At 74.0% G+C, this 11,807-nt stretch overlaps 2 protein-coding genes across 2 annotated transcripts in view; one reads left to right on the top strand and one right to left on the bottom strand.

Annotated features, from left to right (window-relative positions):
• Positions 1–1,883: 1,883 nt before the first annotated feature.
• On the bottom strand, positions 1,884–7,579 carry AURANDRAFT_67645 (hypothetical protein; the record flags this gene model as incomplete). Its single annotated transcript, XM_009043198.1, has 8 exons — positions 1,884–1,977; positions 2,691–3,469; positions 4,260–4,475; positions 4,555–4,861; positions 5,068–5,495; positions 5,782–5,818; positions 6,331–6,624; positions 6,786–7,579. 8 exons carry the CDS (start codon positions 7,577–7,579, stop codon positions 1,884–1,886), a joined length of 2,949 nt encoding a protein of 982 aa, XP_009041446.1.
• Positions 7,580–8,547: 968 nt separating this feature from the next.
• AURANDRAFT_72648 (hypothetical protein) overlaps positions 8,548–11,807 on the top strand; it is a gene marked incomplete at both ends in the record, with an annotated part of 9,327 nt that continues 6,067 nt past the window's right edge. Inside the window, 2 exons of the mRNA XM_009043154.1 lie at positions 8,548–8,937; positions 9,913–11,068. Coding sequence (XP_009041402.1) covers positions 8,591–8,937; positions 9,913–11,068 — 1,503 coding nt within the window. The remainder of the gene's footprint in view (positions 8,938–9,912; positions 11,069–11,807) is intronic.

Here is an 11,807-nt window from a genome sequence, read left to right on the forward strand (position 1 = left end):
GGCCGACGACCGCGGCCGCCGCCGCGGGCCGCGGCGCGCTCGCGCGGGCCGCCTTCGCGCTGAGCGCCGCCGCCGCCGCGGCCCTCGCGGCCCTCGCCGCCGCCGCGGCGCCGGGCGCCGCGGGGGGCGCCGCGGCGGCGGAGCGGCTCGCCGCGCGGCTCGCCGGCCGCGGCGCGGCCCGCGACGCGTCGGCGGCCGCGGTCCTCGGCCTCGCCGTGGGCCCGCCCCTCGCCGTCGCGTCGGGCCTGCCCCTGGGCCTCGTCGTCCCCCTCGGCCAGCGCGGCGCGGCGCCCCGCGGGGTACTGTAGTAGGCGCGACGTTCGACGAGAGCGCGCGAACCGAGAGGCGCCGACGCTTCGAACCGGGGCATCGGCGCGCGCCATCGCCGCGTCATCGTAGGCTCGGCGCCGCGCTCGGGACGCTGCTCGCGCGGTCGACGGCGCGCGCGCTGGACGGCGGCGGCGCCGTCGTCGAGCGGGCCCTCGAGGCGTCCGCGACGGTCGCCGGCGGCCGCGAGCGGGGCCTCGGCGACGACGGCGGCGGCGCGCGCGCCGACGTCGTCGCGGCGCTCCGCGCGGAGCGGCCCGGCCACGGGCTCGAGCGGCTCGCGGAGGCGCTCCGGCGGTCCTGCGACGGCGACGCGGCGGACCGGCGCCTCGCGGCCGCGGGCCTCGCCGCGGGGCTCGGCGCGGGCCTCGGCGCGCCGGTCTCCGCGGCGGCCGCGGCCGCGGCGGCGTGCGGCGGGCGCCACGGCGCCGACTGCGCCGTCGCCGCGGCCGCGGCCGCGCTCGCGCGCGGCCTCGGCGGCGACCCGCTCGGTCTCCGGGGCGCGCCCGCGCCCGCGCTCGCCGACGGCGCGCGGGCGCTCGCGCTCGGCGCGGCCTGCGGCGCCGGCGGCGCGTGCGTCGCCGCGGCCGCGCGCCGCGCGGCGGCGCTGCGGGCCGCGCTGCCGGCGAAGCTCCGGGCGCTCGACGCCGCGGCCGCGGCCGGCGCGCTCGCCGCGCTCGCCTACGGGCGCGGCGCGGGCCCGGGCGCCGCGCCGCTAAGCGCGGGCGTCGGCGAAGCGTTCGCGCCCGGCGCGGCGCTCGCGCGGTCCGTCGCGCTGGCGGCCGCGGTGGCCGCGTGCGGCGGGCTGGACCTCCCGGGCGGCGCCGTCGCGCCCGCGGTCGCCGCGGGCGCCTTGCTGGGCCGGGGCCTCGCGCCCGCGCTCGGCGGCGACGGCCGCGTCGCCGCGGTCGTCGGCGCCGCGGCGGCGGTCCCGGGCGCGGTCCGCGGCGTGCCCGCGGCCCTCGCGGCCGCGGCCGTCGCCGAGGCCGGCGGCAGGGCAGCAAAAGAGAGCGAAATTCCCAACTTCAAAGGCTCCTATCTCGGCCGTTTTCCACTCGTTTCGGCTAATTCTTGGACGAGCGATCATCTCTCGGAACGGTCTCGAAGCGTGGATGCTTTTTTCGGAACGCGCGCGCGCGGAACACTCACGTTGAAGCGACGTTGAATCACCCTTGTCCTGCCCAGGCCGGCGGCGACGCCGCGGCGCTCGGCCCGGTCCTCCTCGCCGCCTGCGTCGCCGCGGACGTCGCCGCGCGCCGGTTCGCGCGCGGCACGCCGGCGCCCGCGGACGGCGGCGTCGCGGCCGCGCCGGAGGACGAGCGCCGCGTCGCCTTCGGCGCGTGGCCCGCCGCGCGGGCCCTCGCGGCGAAGCGGAGCCGGTCCGCCGCCGAGGACGGCGAGCTCCGCGCCGCGCTCAGCTTCGGCGTCGCGGCGGGCGGCCTCCACGTCGGCGACGTCGTCGACCGCGGCGCGCGGACCCTCGCGCCGCGCGAGCCCCTCGGAACGCTCGCGGCGGCCGTGCTCGACGCGGAGCGGCGGCCGCCGGCCGCGGCCTTCTACTGCGTCGTCGACGGCGACGGGGCTTTGGTCGGCACGGTGCCCTTGTCGACGGTGTTGCTCCTCGTCGCGACGCGCGCCGCGGGCCGAGGCCTGTGTGGAAATCGACTGTGTGGTTCGGGGGGTCCCCACCAAACTTCAGAACTCTCGAGCTCGGTCAAATCGCAGTCGATTCGGCTGATATTGAAGTCGGGTTGAAGATTTGAGTTCCACGCAGGCCTCGGCGACGGCGCCGCGCACGCGCCGCTCGAGTCGCCGCCCCTGAGCTGGCGCGCCGCGCGCGCGGCGCGGCGCCGCGACGCCGCGCCGGGCCTGCGCGCCGCGGCGTGCGCGGTGGCGGGCGGCCTGCGGCCCGGCGACGCCGCGCGGATCGTCGACCTGCGGCCCCACGCGGACGTCGGCCCTTTGGCGCTGCCGCGCGACATGAGCGCGGACCGCGCCGCGGCGCTCGTCGCCGCGCTGGGCCTCGCCGCGGCGGCCGTCGTCGACCGGGGCCGGTGCGTCGGCGTCGTCACGCGGGAGCGCCTCGCGCCCGCGTCCCTCGCCGAGGCCGCGGCGCGGCTCGAGCGCGCGGCCGCGGCGCGCGAGGCCGCGGACGACCGGCGGACCGCCATGACGGCCCTCATGGGCCACGGCGACGCCCGGCTCTGGGGCTGGCCGCCCTAAGGGACGTTGTGGCGCGTCGTCTGTGGGGAATGTCCCGGGGGTCGCGGGTCTCGCACTTGGCCTCGCCTCGCAAGTTACAAGTTACTCAGCGTAGGAAGTCGCCGAGGAGGAGCTTGCGCGCCTGCTCGTAGATGAGGAACGTGAGCACCGTCGACGGCAGGAACCGCGCCCAGAGCGGCAGCCAGCCGCGGACGAAGACGCGCGGCCCGCGCGCCGCGAGGAGGCCCCGCGCGCAGGCCGCGACGCCGCCGGCGCCCGGGGGCGACGCCTGGTAGTGCGTCAGCGTCACGTCGAGCGGGACCATGGCCGTCGTCAGCGAGACCGACGCGCACAGCGACGCGGCGCAATGTAACGCGGGCCCGTCGTCCAGCAACCCCCGGTCCACGGCGAAGCCCTTGGCCGAGTCGTAGGTCGCGAGCTGCGTGCCGGACATGACCGCGCCGCGCGCGACGAGGAGCGGCGCGCCCCGCCAGAGCGCCCGTACGCCCGGCGCCGCGAGGCGCCGGAGCGTCGCGAGGCCCGGCCCGAGGTCGCGCACGTGCGCGACGCGCGTCGCGTAAAAAAAAGGCGCGGCGACGCTGTAGCCCAGCGCGCCGCCCGCGAGGCCCGACGCGTACATGAAGAGCGGCGACCGCCGCGCCTCGGCCGGCGCGAACGAATCGCGGAGCGTCGGGTACAGACCGATCCGCGTGCCCACGGAGATCGTGCAGGCGCACACGTTCGTCGCGAGGCCCGGCCGCCAGAGGCCGCGCCAGAGGCCGTCGCCGGCGACGAGCGCGCGCGCGAAGGCGGCGACGCCGCCGCCGCTGTGCGGCGCGACCTGGAAGCGGCTCTTGAGGCAGTCGAGCGGGTTCGTGAGCGCGATGACGGCGCTGCCCGTGAGGCACGACGCGCCGATGTTCGCGTTCCGCCTCCAGGCCTCGGTCCGGGCGGCCATGGTCGCGCGGCAAGCGGCCCGCCTCGGCGCTTGCGCCTGTCCCACCTTTTACCACAGACGGCATGTTGAAGGTCAACATGGCAGCCCATTTAGCGCCGCGAATTTCCGGCCAGTGCGCGTTCCTGGGAGAGTTTGCGGGCTCTCCGAACGTAAACACACCCGACACCATGGGCAACGGCGCGAGCACGCTCGACAACGCGGGGCCGCTGCAGCTCCCCGTGAGCCCCCGGAGCGCCAAGGGCAACCGCAAGACCTCGAAGACGAAGAAGATGGGCAAGAAGGGCACCCGCGACGACGACTTCGTGAACCCCATGTTCATCGGCGACCGCGGCGCGGCGCCGTCGCCGCGCGGAAACGGCGCGCGCGCGTTCGACGCGCTGGCTCTCTCGACGCGGTCGCCGGCGACGCCGAACCGCTGCCAGCTCGTGCGAAAGGACGGCGCGTACGCGCTCTACGACCGCCGCGGCGCGCTGCTCCTGACAGCCAAGGCGACGAGCCCTTTCGGCATTCTCGCGGGCGGCTGGTCCGTCTTCGCGGACGGGAAGCTGCTGGGCAAGGCCGTCGCCGCGGACCTCGAGGCGACGCGGTACACGTTCGCGCCGGCGCGGTCGGCCGACGCGGCGGCGGCGATGCGCTTCGCGCCGAACCCCGTGAACCGGGCCCTGCCCCCGGCGCTAACTCTCGTCGTGCCACTCGCCGGAATGATGAACGCCGCGGACGCGCTCGGCCACCTCCGCTTCGGCGGCGACGACGGGTCCCTCGCGCGGCTCACCAGCGTGCCCGTGCACTGGGACGGCGAGGGCTGGGTGCTCCACTTCCCCAAGGACGTCGACGTGCGGCCCAGCGCGAAGAATTTCCAGTTGGCGGACCGCGCGGGCCGCGTGTGCCTCACGCTCGCGCGGACCATGGCCGACACGTACTGCGTCGAGTTCGCCGCGCCGCTCTCCGAGTTCACGGCGCTCTGCGCCTGCCTCGCGTCGATCAAGTCCTACCGCGCCTTCCAGTCCTAGTGGGGCGAATTTAGTTGTTTTTTGTCACGACGGCCGGTCCTCGCGCGGCGGGCAGACAACGTCGACGTAGAAGGACTCGTGGGCCCGGGAGAGGCCATCGAAGGCCGCGGCGACGTCCGGGATGCGTCGGCTCTCGCGGAACGCCGCCCGCTCGGGCGCGCAGCCGAGGTCCGCCTCGTCGAGGAGCCCCAAAAACTCCGCGTAGTCGTAGAGGTAGCCGCGGCCGTGGCCGTAGGCGGTGAAGATGTTGTTGAGCGTCGCGGCGCCCGGCGGCAGGTCGAAGAGGTCGCCGTTGAGCCGGTGGCGCGCGGCGAGGAACGACCCGTCGCCGAGGTAGGACGCCGCGTACGCGGCGAGGTCGGGCCTGGGCAGCACAAGGGTGCGACACGCCCGACTTCAAAGGCTCCGCTCTCGGCCGGTTCCCACTCGTTTCGGCTGATTTTTCGACGAGCGATCATCTCTCGGAGCGTGCTCGACGCGTGGATGCTTTTCTTGGAACGCGCGCGCGCGGAAATATCACCTTGAAGCGACGTTGCATCACCCGTTCGCGGCCCCGGGTCGGGCGACGACACCCTGAGGACGCCGCCGCGCGAGAGGAGCCGCCGCGCCTCCCTGAGGAAGGCGAGCGCGCCCGACCGGGGCACGTGCTCGATGAAGTGCTCCGCGTAGACGTAGTCCACGGCCCCGTCGGGCAGCGGGAACGGCTCCGTCGCGTCGTGCCTCAAAAAGTAGCGCCGGCCGCCCGCGAGGCCGTCGACGCCGACGAAGGGCGCGTCGACGCCGGCGGCCGCGACGGGGCTCGCGAGGTCGCTGTTCAGCGCGCCGGACCGCAGCGCCGGCCCGCAGCCCACGTGGAGGCCCTCGACGCCGAGGGCGCGCCAGACGCGCGTCGTCGCCTCGCCGTAGGCCGGCAGGGCCAGGGCGACGACGGTGACGTTGACCGGGGCCTGGGCCGCCGCCGACGCCGCGAGGAAGAGCGCGGCGCGACTCATGCGCGCCTGGCGCACGCGGCGGCGCGGCATGGTGTTTAGGCGTCTCACGAGAGCAGCTCCATCGTGAGGGGGCAGCTCATCGTTCAACGTTCAAGAGAATGTTCAAGGTGAAGCGAAGCGCCTAGAGCTGCCGCAGGCGATAGGCCAGCTCCCCGCCTCCATCGCAGCCATGTCTCGCCACCCGTCGGCCCTGCGCAAGGTCAAGTCCGGCGCGGCGTCGCAGCGCGTCGCGCGGGCCGCCGGCTCGGCCGGCGACGTCGCCGTCGCGGCGGCGCCGGCGGCGCCCAAGGACGCGGCGCCCGCCGCCGAGGCGCCCGCCGCCGAGGCGCCTGCGCCGGACGCCGCCGCGCCGCGGGGCGCGGACGTCTCCGGGCGGAACGTGAGCGGGCGGTCGTGGAAGCCCAAGGCGTCGCGGCGGAGCTCCGCGCTCAAGTCCGGGCCGCCGCGCAAGTCCTGGGCCGAGAAGACCGCCGACCGCGAGGAACGGCGCGCGGTCCGCGAGAAGGAGGCGGAGCTCGTCGAGGAGCGCAAGGCGCGCATCCTCGAGTCGAAGAAGTACCGCGACGCGAAGAAGGCGCGGAAGCAGCGCAACGAGTTCAAGAACGCGCGGTACCAGGTCATCACGAACGAGCACACGGTCAAGTCCATGTCGAAGAAGCAGCTCCGCCAGGTCAAGCGCACGCGCGTGTCCCAGGAGGGCGAGATCGAGCTCGTCGACGCCTACGCGCCCACGCGCGACGCGAAGAAGCCCCGGCGCTAGCGCGCGCGGCTCTAACGTGGAACGGCGCAAACCCGCCCGCCGGGGCGCTCGTCGCACGAGGCGATGCACACCGCGTCTTACGCCGCCGGCTCGCTCGCGCCGTCGCCCGGCGCGGGCCGGCTCGCGTCCCGGCGCGCGTCGCCGGCGAGGTCCAGGTCCGCCTGGGAGAGGACGCCCGTCTTGTCCGCGTCGAGGGCGTCGAAGCGCGCGTGCGCGTCGTCGAGGTCGCCGGGCGCGACGAGGCCCTGCTTCACGAGGAGGAGGAGCGTGAACTCGTCGCGGGAGATGTTCGAGGAGTTCCTGGAGAGCCCCAGGTCCGTGACGACGGCGCCGCGCGCGAGCTCCGCGAGCGTCGCGGGCGTGAGCTCCGGGTACCTGGGCGGGAAAAGAGTGCGACATGCCCAAAGGCTCCTATCTCGGTCATGTTGCGCTCGTTTCGGCTCATTCTTGGACGAGCGATGATCTCTCGGAGCGCTCTCGAAGCCTGGATGCTTTTTCTGGAGCGCGCGCGCGCGGACCACCCACGTCGAAGCGACGTCGAATCGCCCGTGTCCCGCTCCGCGGGGTACGACACGAGCGCCGCGCGCCGCGCGGCCGCGAGCTCGCGCTCGAGGGGCGCGACGGCGAGCGCGCCGACCAAATTCGAGAAGGTCACGGCGGACAACAGGCCAAAGGCCGCCGCGAAGGGCCGGCCCGCGGCCGACGGGACGACGTCGCCGTAGCCCGTCGTCGTCGCGACCATGACCGACAGGTAGAGCGCGTCGCCCCACGCGAGGCCGTCGCAGCGCCGCAGCCCCGCGGCGCCGAACAGGAGGAGGCACGCCGCCGCGAGGCCGAGGCGGAGCCCGGACCGCCGCCGCCGCCGGCCCGGGTTTCTTTGCCGAGCGACCCAGTCGTCGACGACGCGCGCGGCGAGCGTGCCCACGAGGCCGAAGCCCGCGAGGGCGACGCCGCAGCAGACGGCGCGGCCCGCGGGCGTTATCGGCGCGACGTCGCCGAAGCCCGTCGTCGTGGCCGTCGTGGCGACGAGCCACGCGGCGTCCGGCAGCGAGCACTCGAGCCGCGACAGCGCGAGCGTCGCGGACGCCGCGAGGGCCGCGAAGGCCGCGAGCGCCTTCGCGATCGGCAGGCGCGGCGCCGGCTGGACCACCGGCGGGGCCTTGAGGGACGTGCCGCGCCGGCCGCCGCGGACGAGCGCCGTGGGCAGCGGCGGCAGGCCCCGGCGCCGTTTTGGCGTGTTGTTTGCGTTGATGATGGCGGCCATGCGGGGGAGCCGCGGTCGTTTCGGCGCGAGCAGCAGCAGCGCGAGCATGGCAGGGCCGCTGCCCATCGTTGTTTGTGGTGCGAGCAGCAGCAGCGCGAGCACGGCAGCGCTGCTGCCCATACTCGACTGCGAGCTGTGGCAGATTGGCGCCGGCACTGGCTTCGGGGAGTGGGGGGGTTACCGCAATGTTTGCGAACGGCCCGGAGGCGCCTCAGCAGGCAGTTCTAGGTGGAGCAGAAACGCTGCGATAGCGACAAGGAAGTTCAGTATTTTTAGAGGCTGAATCGGGAGAGAGGGGCGCAGCGATTTGACTGGGACGACATCAAGGGCATCCCGCCGGCGCAGGTGGCCCTGTGGGAGCTGATGCTCACGCCGCCCTCGCAGGACTCGCTCACCGTCCGGGAGCCTACTATGCCTGGACTTGCTTTAGCATTCCGCCTTCTCCTGATACGAAGGACGTAGGGTCAGAGTGGAGCTCTGTGTGGTCGAGACTAGGCACGCAACTCTCATAGGCTAGAGAGTTTTCCCTAGTTATTGCTGATAACGTCTTCATGAGACACAACTTGCGAGTTGCAAAAGGCAGCAATTCGTTTCCGCCCTACTTGTATCGTGCTCATGCTGCTATTAGAGGATGGGTCACTAGAGCCGCAGCGCCGTCGTTGCCGCGCGCGATGCGCGGTCAGCTAACTGCACCAGACGAAGCTGTCAACCTCCAGTTCAAGGCCGAGGTGGAGCGCGGAAACGCTCAGGTCAGAGGAATAATCCTGATGATAAAGAGACAGATGAGCCAAGCATTACATGCCCGTGATGTCGAACTCGTCGAGGCGCCGCCAGCCTGGGAACTTAGAGGCGTCGACGGACCACACCAGGGTGCTACCGGCGTCCTTCACCTCCAGGGGGGAGCCTCGGCAGGAAGACGCGCACCACACGCACGACCGCCTGGCCGCCGCCTCGCAACAGCATCATCAACTGTGACGCGTCAACCGACATCAAGAATCAACGGCGTCCAGCTCATTTTTGGCGCCTCGTGTCCCGAAAACTGAGGCAGACGCCTCGAACTCGCCTTTCCGCGACGCCATGCGGATCCTCTACGCCCTGGTCGCCGCGACGGCCTTCGCCTTCGCCCCCGCCGCCCCGCCGAGGACAGCCGTCGCCCCGGGCGCGACGCGACGAGGGCGCGACGGGAAGATCTACGTCGGCGAACCGGAGCCCATCGAGCAGGTGGGCGACCTGCTGCGCAACCTCGGGCGGGGCCTCGAGCAGGGCGCGCGGGGCGTCATGGACGACGTCTTCGGCAAGCAGCCCGTGCTGAACCCGATCCCCATCGAGATGCCCCCCGAGGAGCCGGAGGCGATCCCGGAGAAGGACCCCTTCGACTTCCCGCCGCCGAGCCGACCACACGGCGGCGACTGGGGCCTGGACAGGTTCTAGGGCCGCGGCGCCGCCGCCGACGCTGTACACATTCGCCGCCGATCGAGGCGGTCCGCGCGGTTCGGGCGCGGCCCGTTCGAACGCGCGGCGCGCGTTCCCCGCTGGTCATAACGGAGCGCTCGCCTGTGCCTCGCGGCTCCCCGGGGCGCGGGGTCCACGTAGGGACGTCGAGACAAAACACCGGGTTACACGTCGAAGGCCCCGCGCCTCGCCTCCGCGAACGTCCGCGCGAGGGGGCTCCGCCGCGCGGCGTCGCCGCCGCGGTCCTTGCGGACGCGCGCCTCGGCGGCGTTGAGGCCGACGACGAGGGCGCACACGTGGAGCGCGCCGACGTAGGCCGCCCAGGGCAGCGGCCGCGTCCGTTTGCCCAGGACGCCGAGCTCGAAGCCGCGCCGGAGCGCGTCGCGCGCGTGGTGGCTGCCGACGGCGGCGAAGACGAGCGCGGCGGCGCGGCCGCGGCCGAGCGCGAAGGCGAGCAAAACGGCGGCGAGCAGGAACGTCGCCGCGTGCGCCGGCGGCCGCCGCGGGAGGCTCGTCGCCGCGGAGAGCCGCGGCGACCGCGCGGCCAGGAAGTGGTCGGCGTCGACGAGACACGCACAGAGGGCACACGCGGCGGCGGTCCGCGGCCGCACCGCGCCGACGGCGGCGTAGGAGCCCGCGCCGGCGACGAGGAAGCCGACGGCGCCGTGGACGGCGTTGTCGGCGACGGCCGCGCAGACCGGCCTCCAGGACGCGCCGAAGGCGTCGCAGGCCAGCGGCAGCGCTTCCAACACGTGCGCGGCGACCGTGAGCGCGGCCGCGGCGACAACACAGCGCATCATCGGCGGCAGCACCTGCCCTCTCGACCGGCTCGACCTCGTCACGTGATCACACACGATGGCTTCGACTGCCGTCGCCGTCGCAGCCCTCGCGGCGGCCGCCGGCGCCTTCGCCCCTCGTCCCCGCGTCGCCGCGTTGCTGCGCGCGAGGAGCCAGGTCGACGGCTTCGTGCCGCCGCCCGACGACGCGGCGTGGATCGCGCCGGGCAAGGTCGTCGCCGCCGCCGACGAGCACGGCCAGTACTACGACGCGACGGTGCTGGAGCTGCGGACGCGCGCCGACGGCGGCATCGGCGCGGCCTTCGTGCAGTTCATCGGCTGGGAGGACTGGCCGAGCGAGTGGGTCGCGCGCGAGTCCCTCGCGTACCTGCCGCCGCGGTCCGCGCCGCCCGTCGACGACGCGGCGCTGTCGCCCGAGGCGCTCGCCGAGCGGCGCCGCGTGAACCGGCGGTCCCAGGACTGCTGGCAGTTCGACCAGTTTACGAAGGCCTTCGCGGGCAGCTGGCGCGGGGCCGGCGAGCGCTACGTCGCCGCGGGCCGCGCGTTGGCCGTCGCGGCGACGTTCGACGCCAAACTGGACCTCGAGCGCCGCGACGACGCGACCGTCGCGTCGGCCCACGACGCCTGGGCGCTCGCCGTGTCGGAGCAACGGACGAACTTCGTCGTCCTCGACTCGCTCGGCGACGGCGCCGCGGAACCGGCCCGGGAGGCCGCCGCGCCGCCGCTCGGCGCCGTGACGCTCAAGCCCGCGACCTTCCGCGCCGAGGCCCGCGACGGCGGCGAGCTCGGCGGCACGGCGGCCAACGGCGAGGCCTTCTCGACCGCGCGCGTCGACGGCGACGCGCTGGTCGTCGACGTCTGGGCGCGCGCCGCCGACGACGCGCTCTCGCTCCGCGTCGCCTACGAAAAAACGACCGGCGGCGCCTGGGCCTTCGCCTGCTGCGACCTGGCGCGCTGGTGTCCCGCGGGCGGCGCCGCGGCGCCGGCCGGCGACGCTCTGGGCACGGGCCTCTACGACGTCCACCGCCGGCTGCGCGACATGGCGACGCGGGGCGCGCTCGACGAGTCCGTCGGCATCCACGAGCTCCGCCTGCCGGGGCGCGTCACGGCGGCGTTCCCGCGGACCCTCGACCCGGGCCGCGGCGGCCTCAACGCGAACGGCGGCGGCGTCGTCAGCCTCGACCTCGTCGCCGGCGACATGCGGATCCAGGTCGACCGCGTCTTCGACACGCCCCTGGGCGACCTCGCGTCCTTCGAGATCACGGACATCCTCGTCGACGACGCGGAGAAGTTCCCGGCCAAGCCCGTCTTCGACGACTAGGGGGGCGGGCGTACACGCGAGCGGCCGGGTGTACATCTGAGTTCGCCCGCGCGAGGGGGAGAGCGGGACTCGGCGAGGTCACTTGCGAGGTCGCCACTCGACGAGTTCGACGTCGATTTTCGCGAACCCGGGGGCTATATGCTAGAGCTATATGCCTCGGCTGGAAGCGTGCCCGCGGTCGGAAGCGACTGCGCAAGGTCGGAGACGGCGCTTCGACTTGCGCTTACTTGCGCTTCGACGCGAATGGACAAGTGACGACGTCGACGAGGGCAGCGCAAACCTCATCCACCCGTCCTCGTCACCTGTCCAGCTGTGCCTAGATGCGACAAGGGGATCTTCAAGTATCTGGGGAGGCGACTACGCTGCCTCGAGGCGAGGCGACTATTATCCGGTCTGAGCTCCTCGGCAGCCCATTTCCGACCCCCGGGTCCTGGCTCCGTTGGGCCCCGCCGTGGCGGCGCTTCGGTCGAATGGGTACGTAGACCGCTTCCCCAAAGCGATTTCTTCTGGGAACACGTTTTGGCTGCGCACGGGCTGCCGCCTGTTCTAAGGAACCCCTCGAAGGGCTGCCTGCTGCCTGAGTTTGGCGGGGATCGTTGACTTTTTGGGCCTTTGACCTGCCCCATGACCTGCCCGAGCCATCGAGGCGAAAATATCAACGATCCCCGACGGCTACGACCCGACGTCGCGCGTGCAGCTCCGCGAGCACCTGGTATTGCCCCGC

The sequence above is a fragment of the Aureococcus anophagefferens genome, assembly GCF_000186865.1.
Source record: "Aureococcus anophagefferens unplaced genomic scaffold AURANscaffold_45, whole genome shotgun sequence".
In the NCBI taxonomy this organism is placed as follows: Eukaryota; class Pelagophyceae; order Pelagomonadales; family Pelagomonadaceae; genus Aureococcus; species Aureococcus anophagefferens.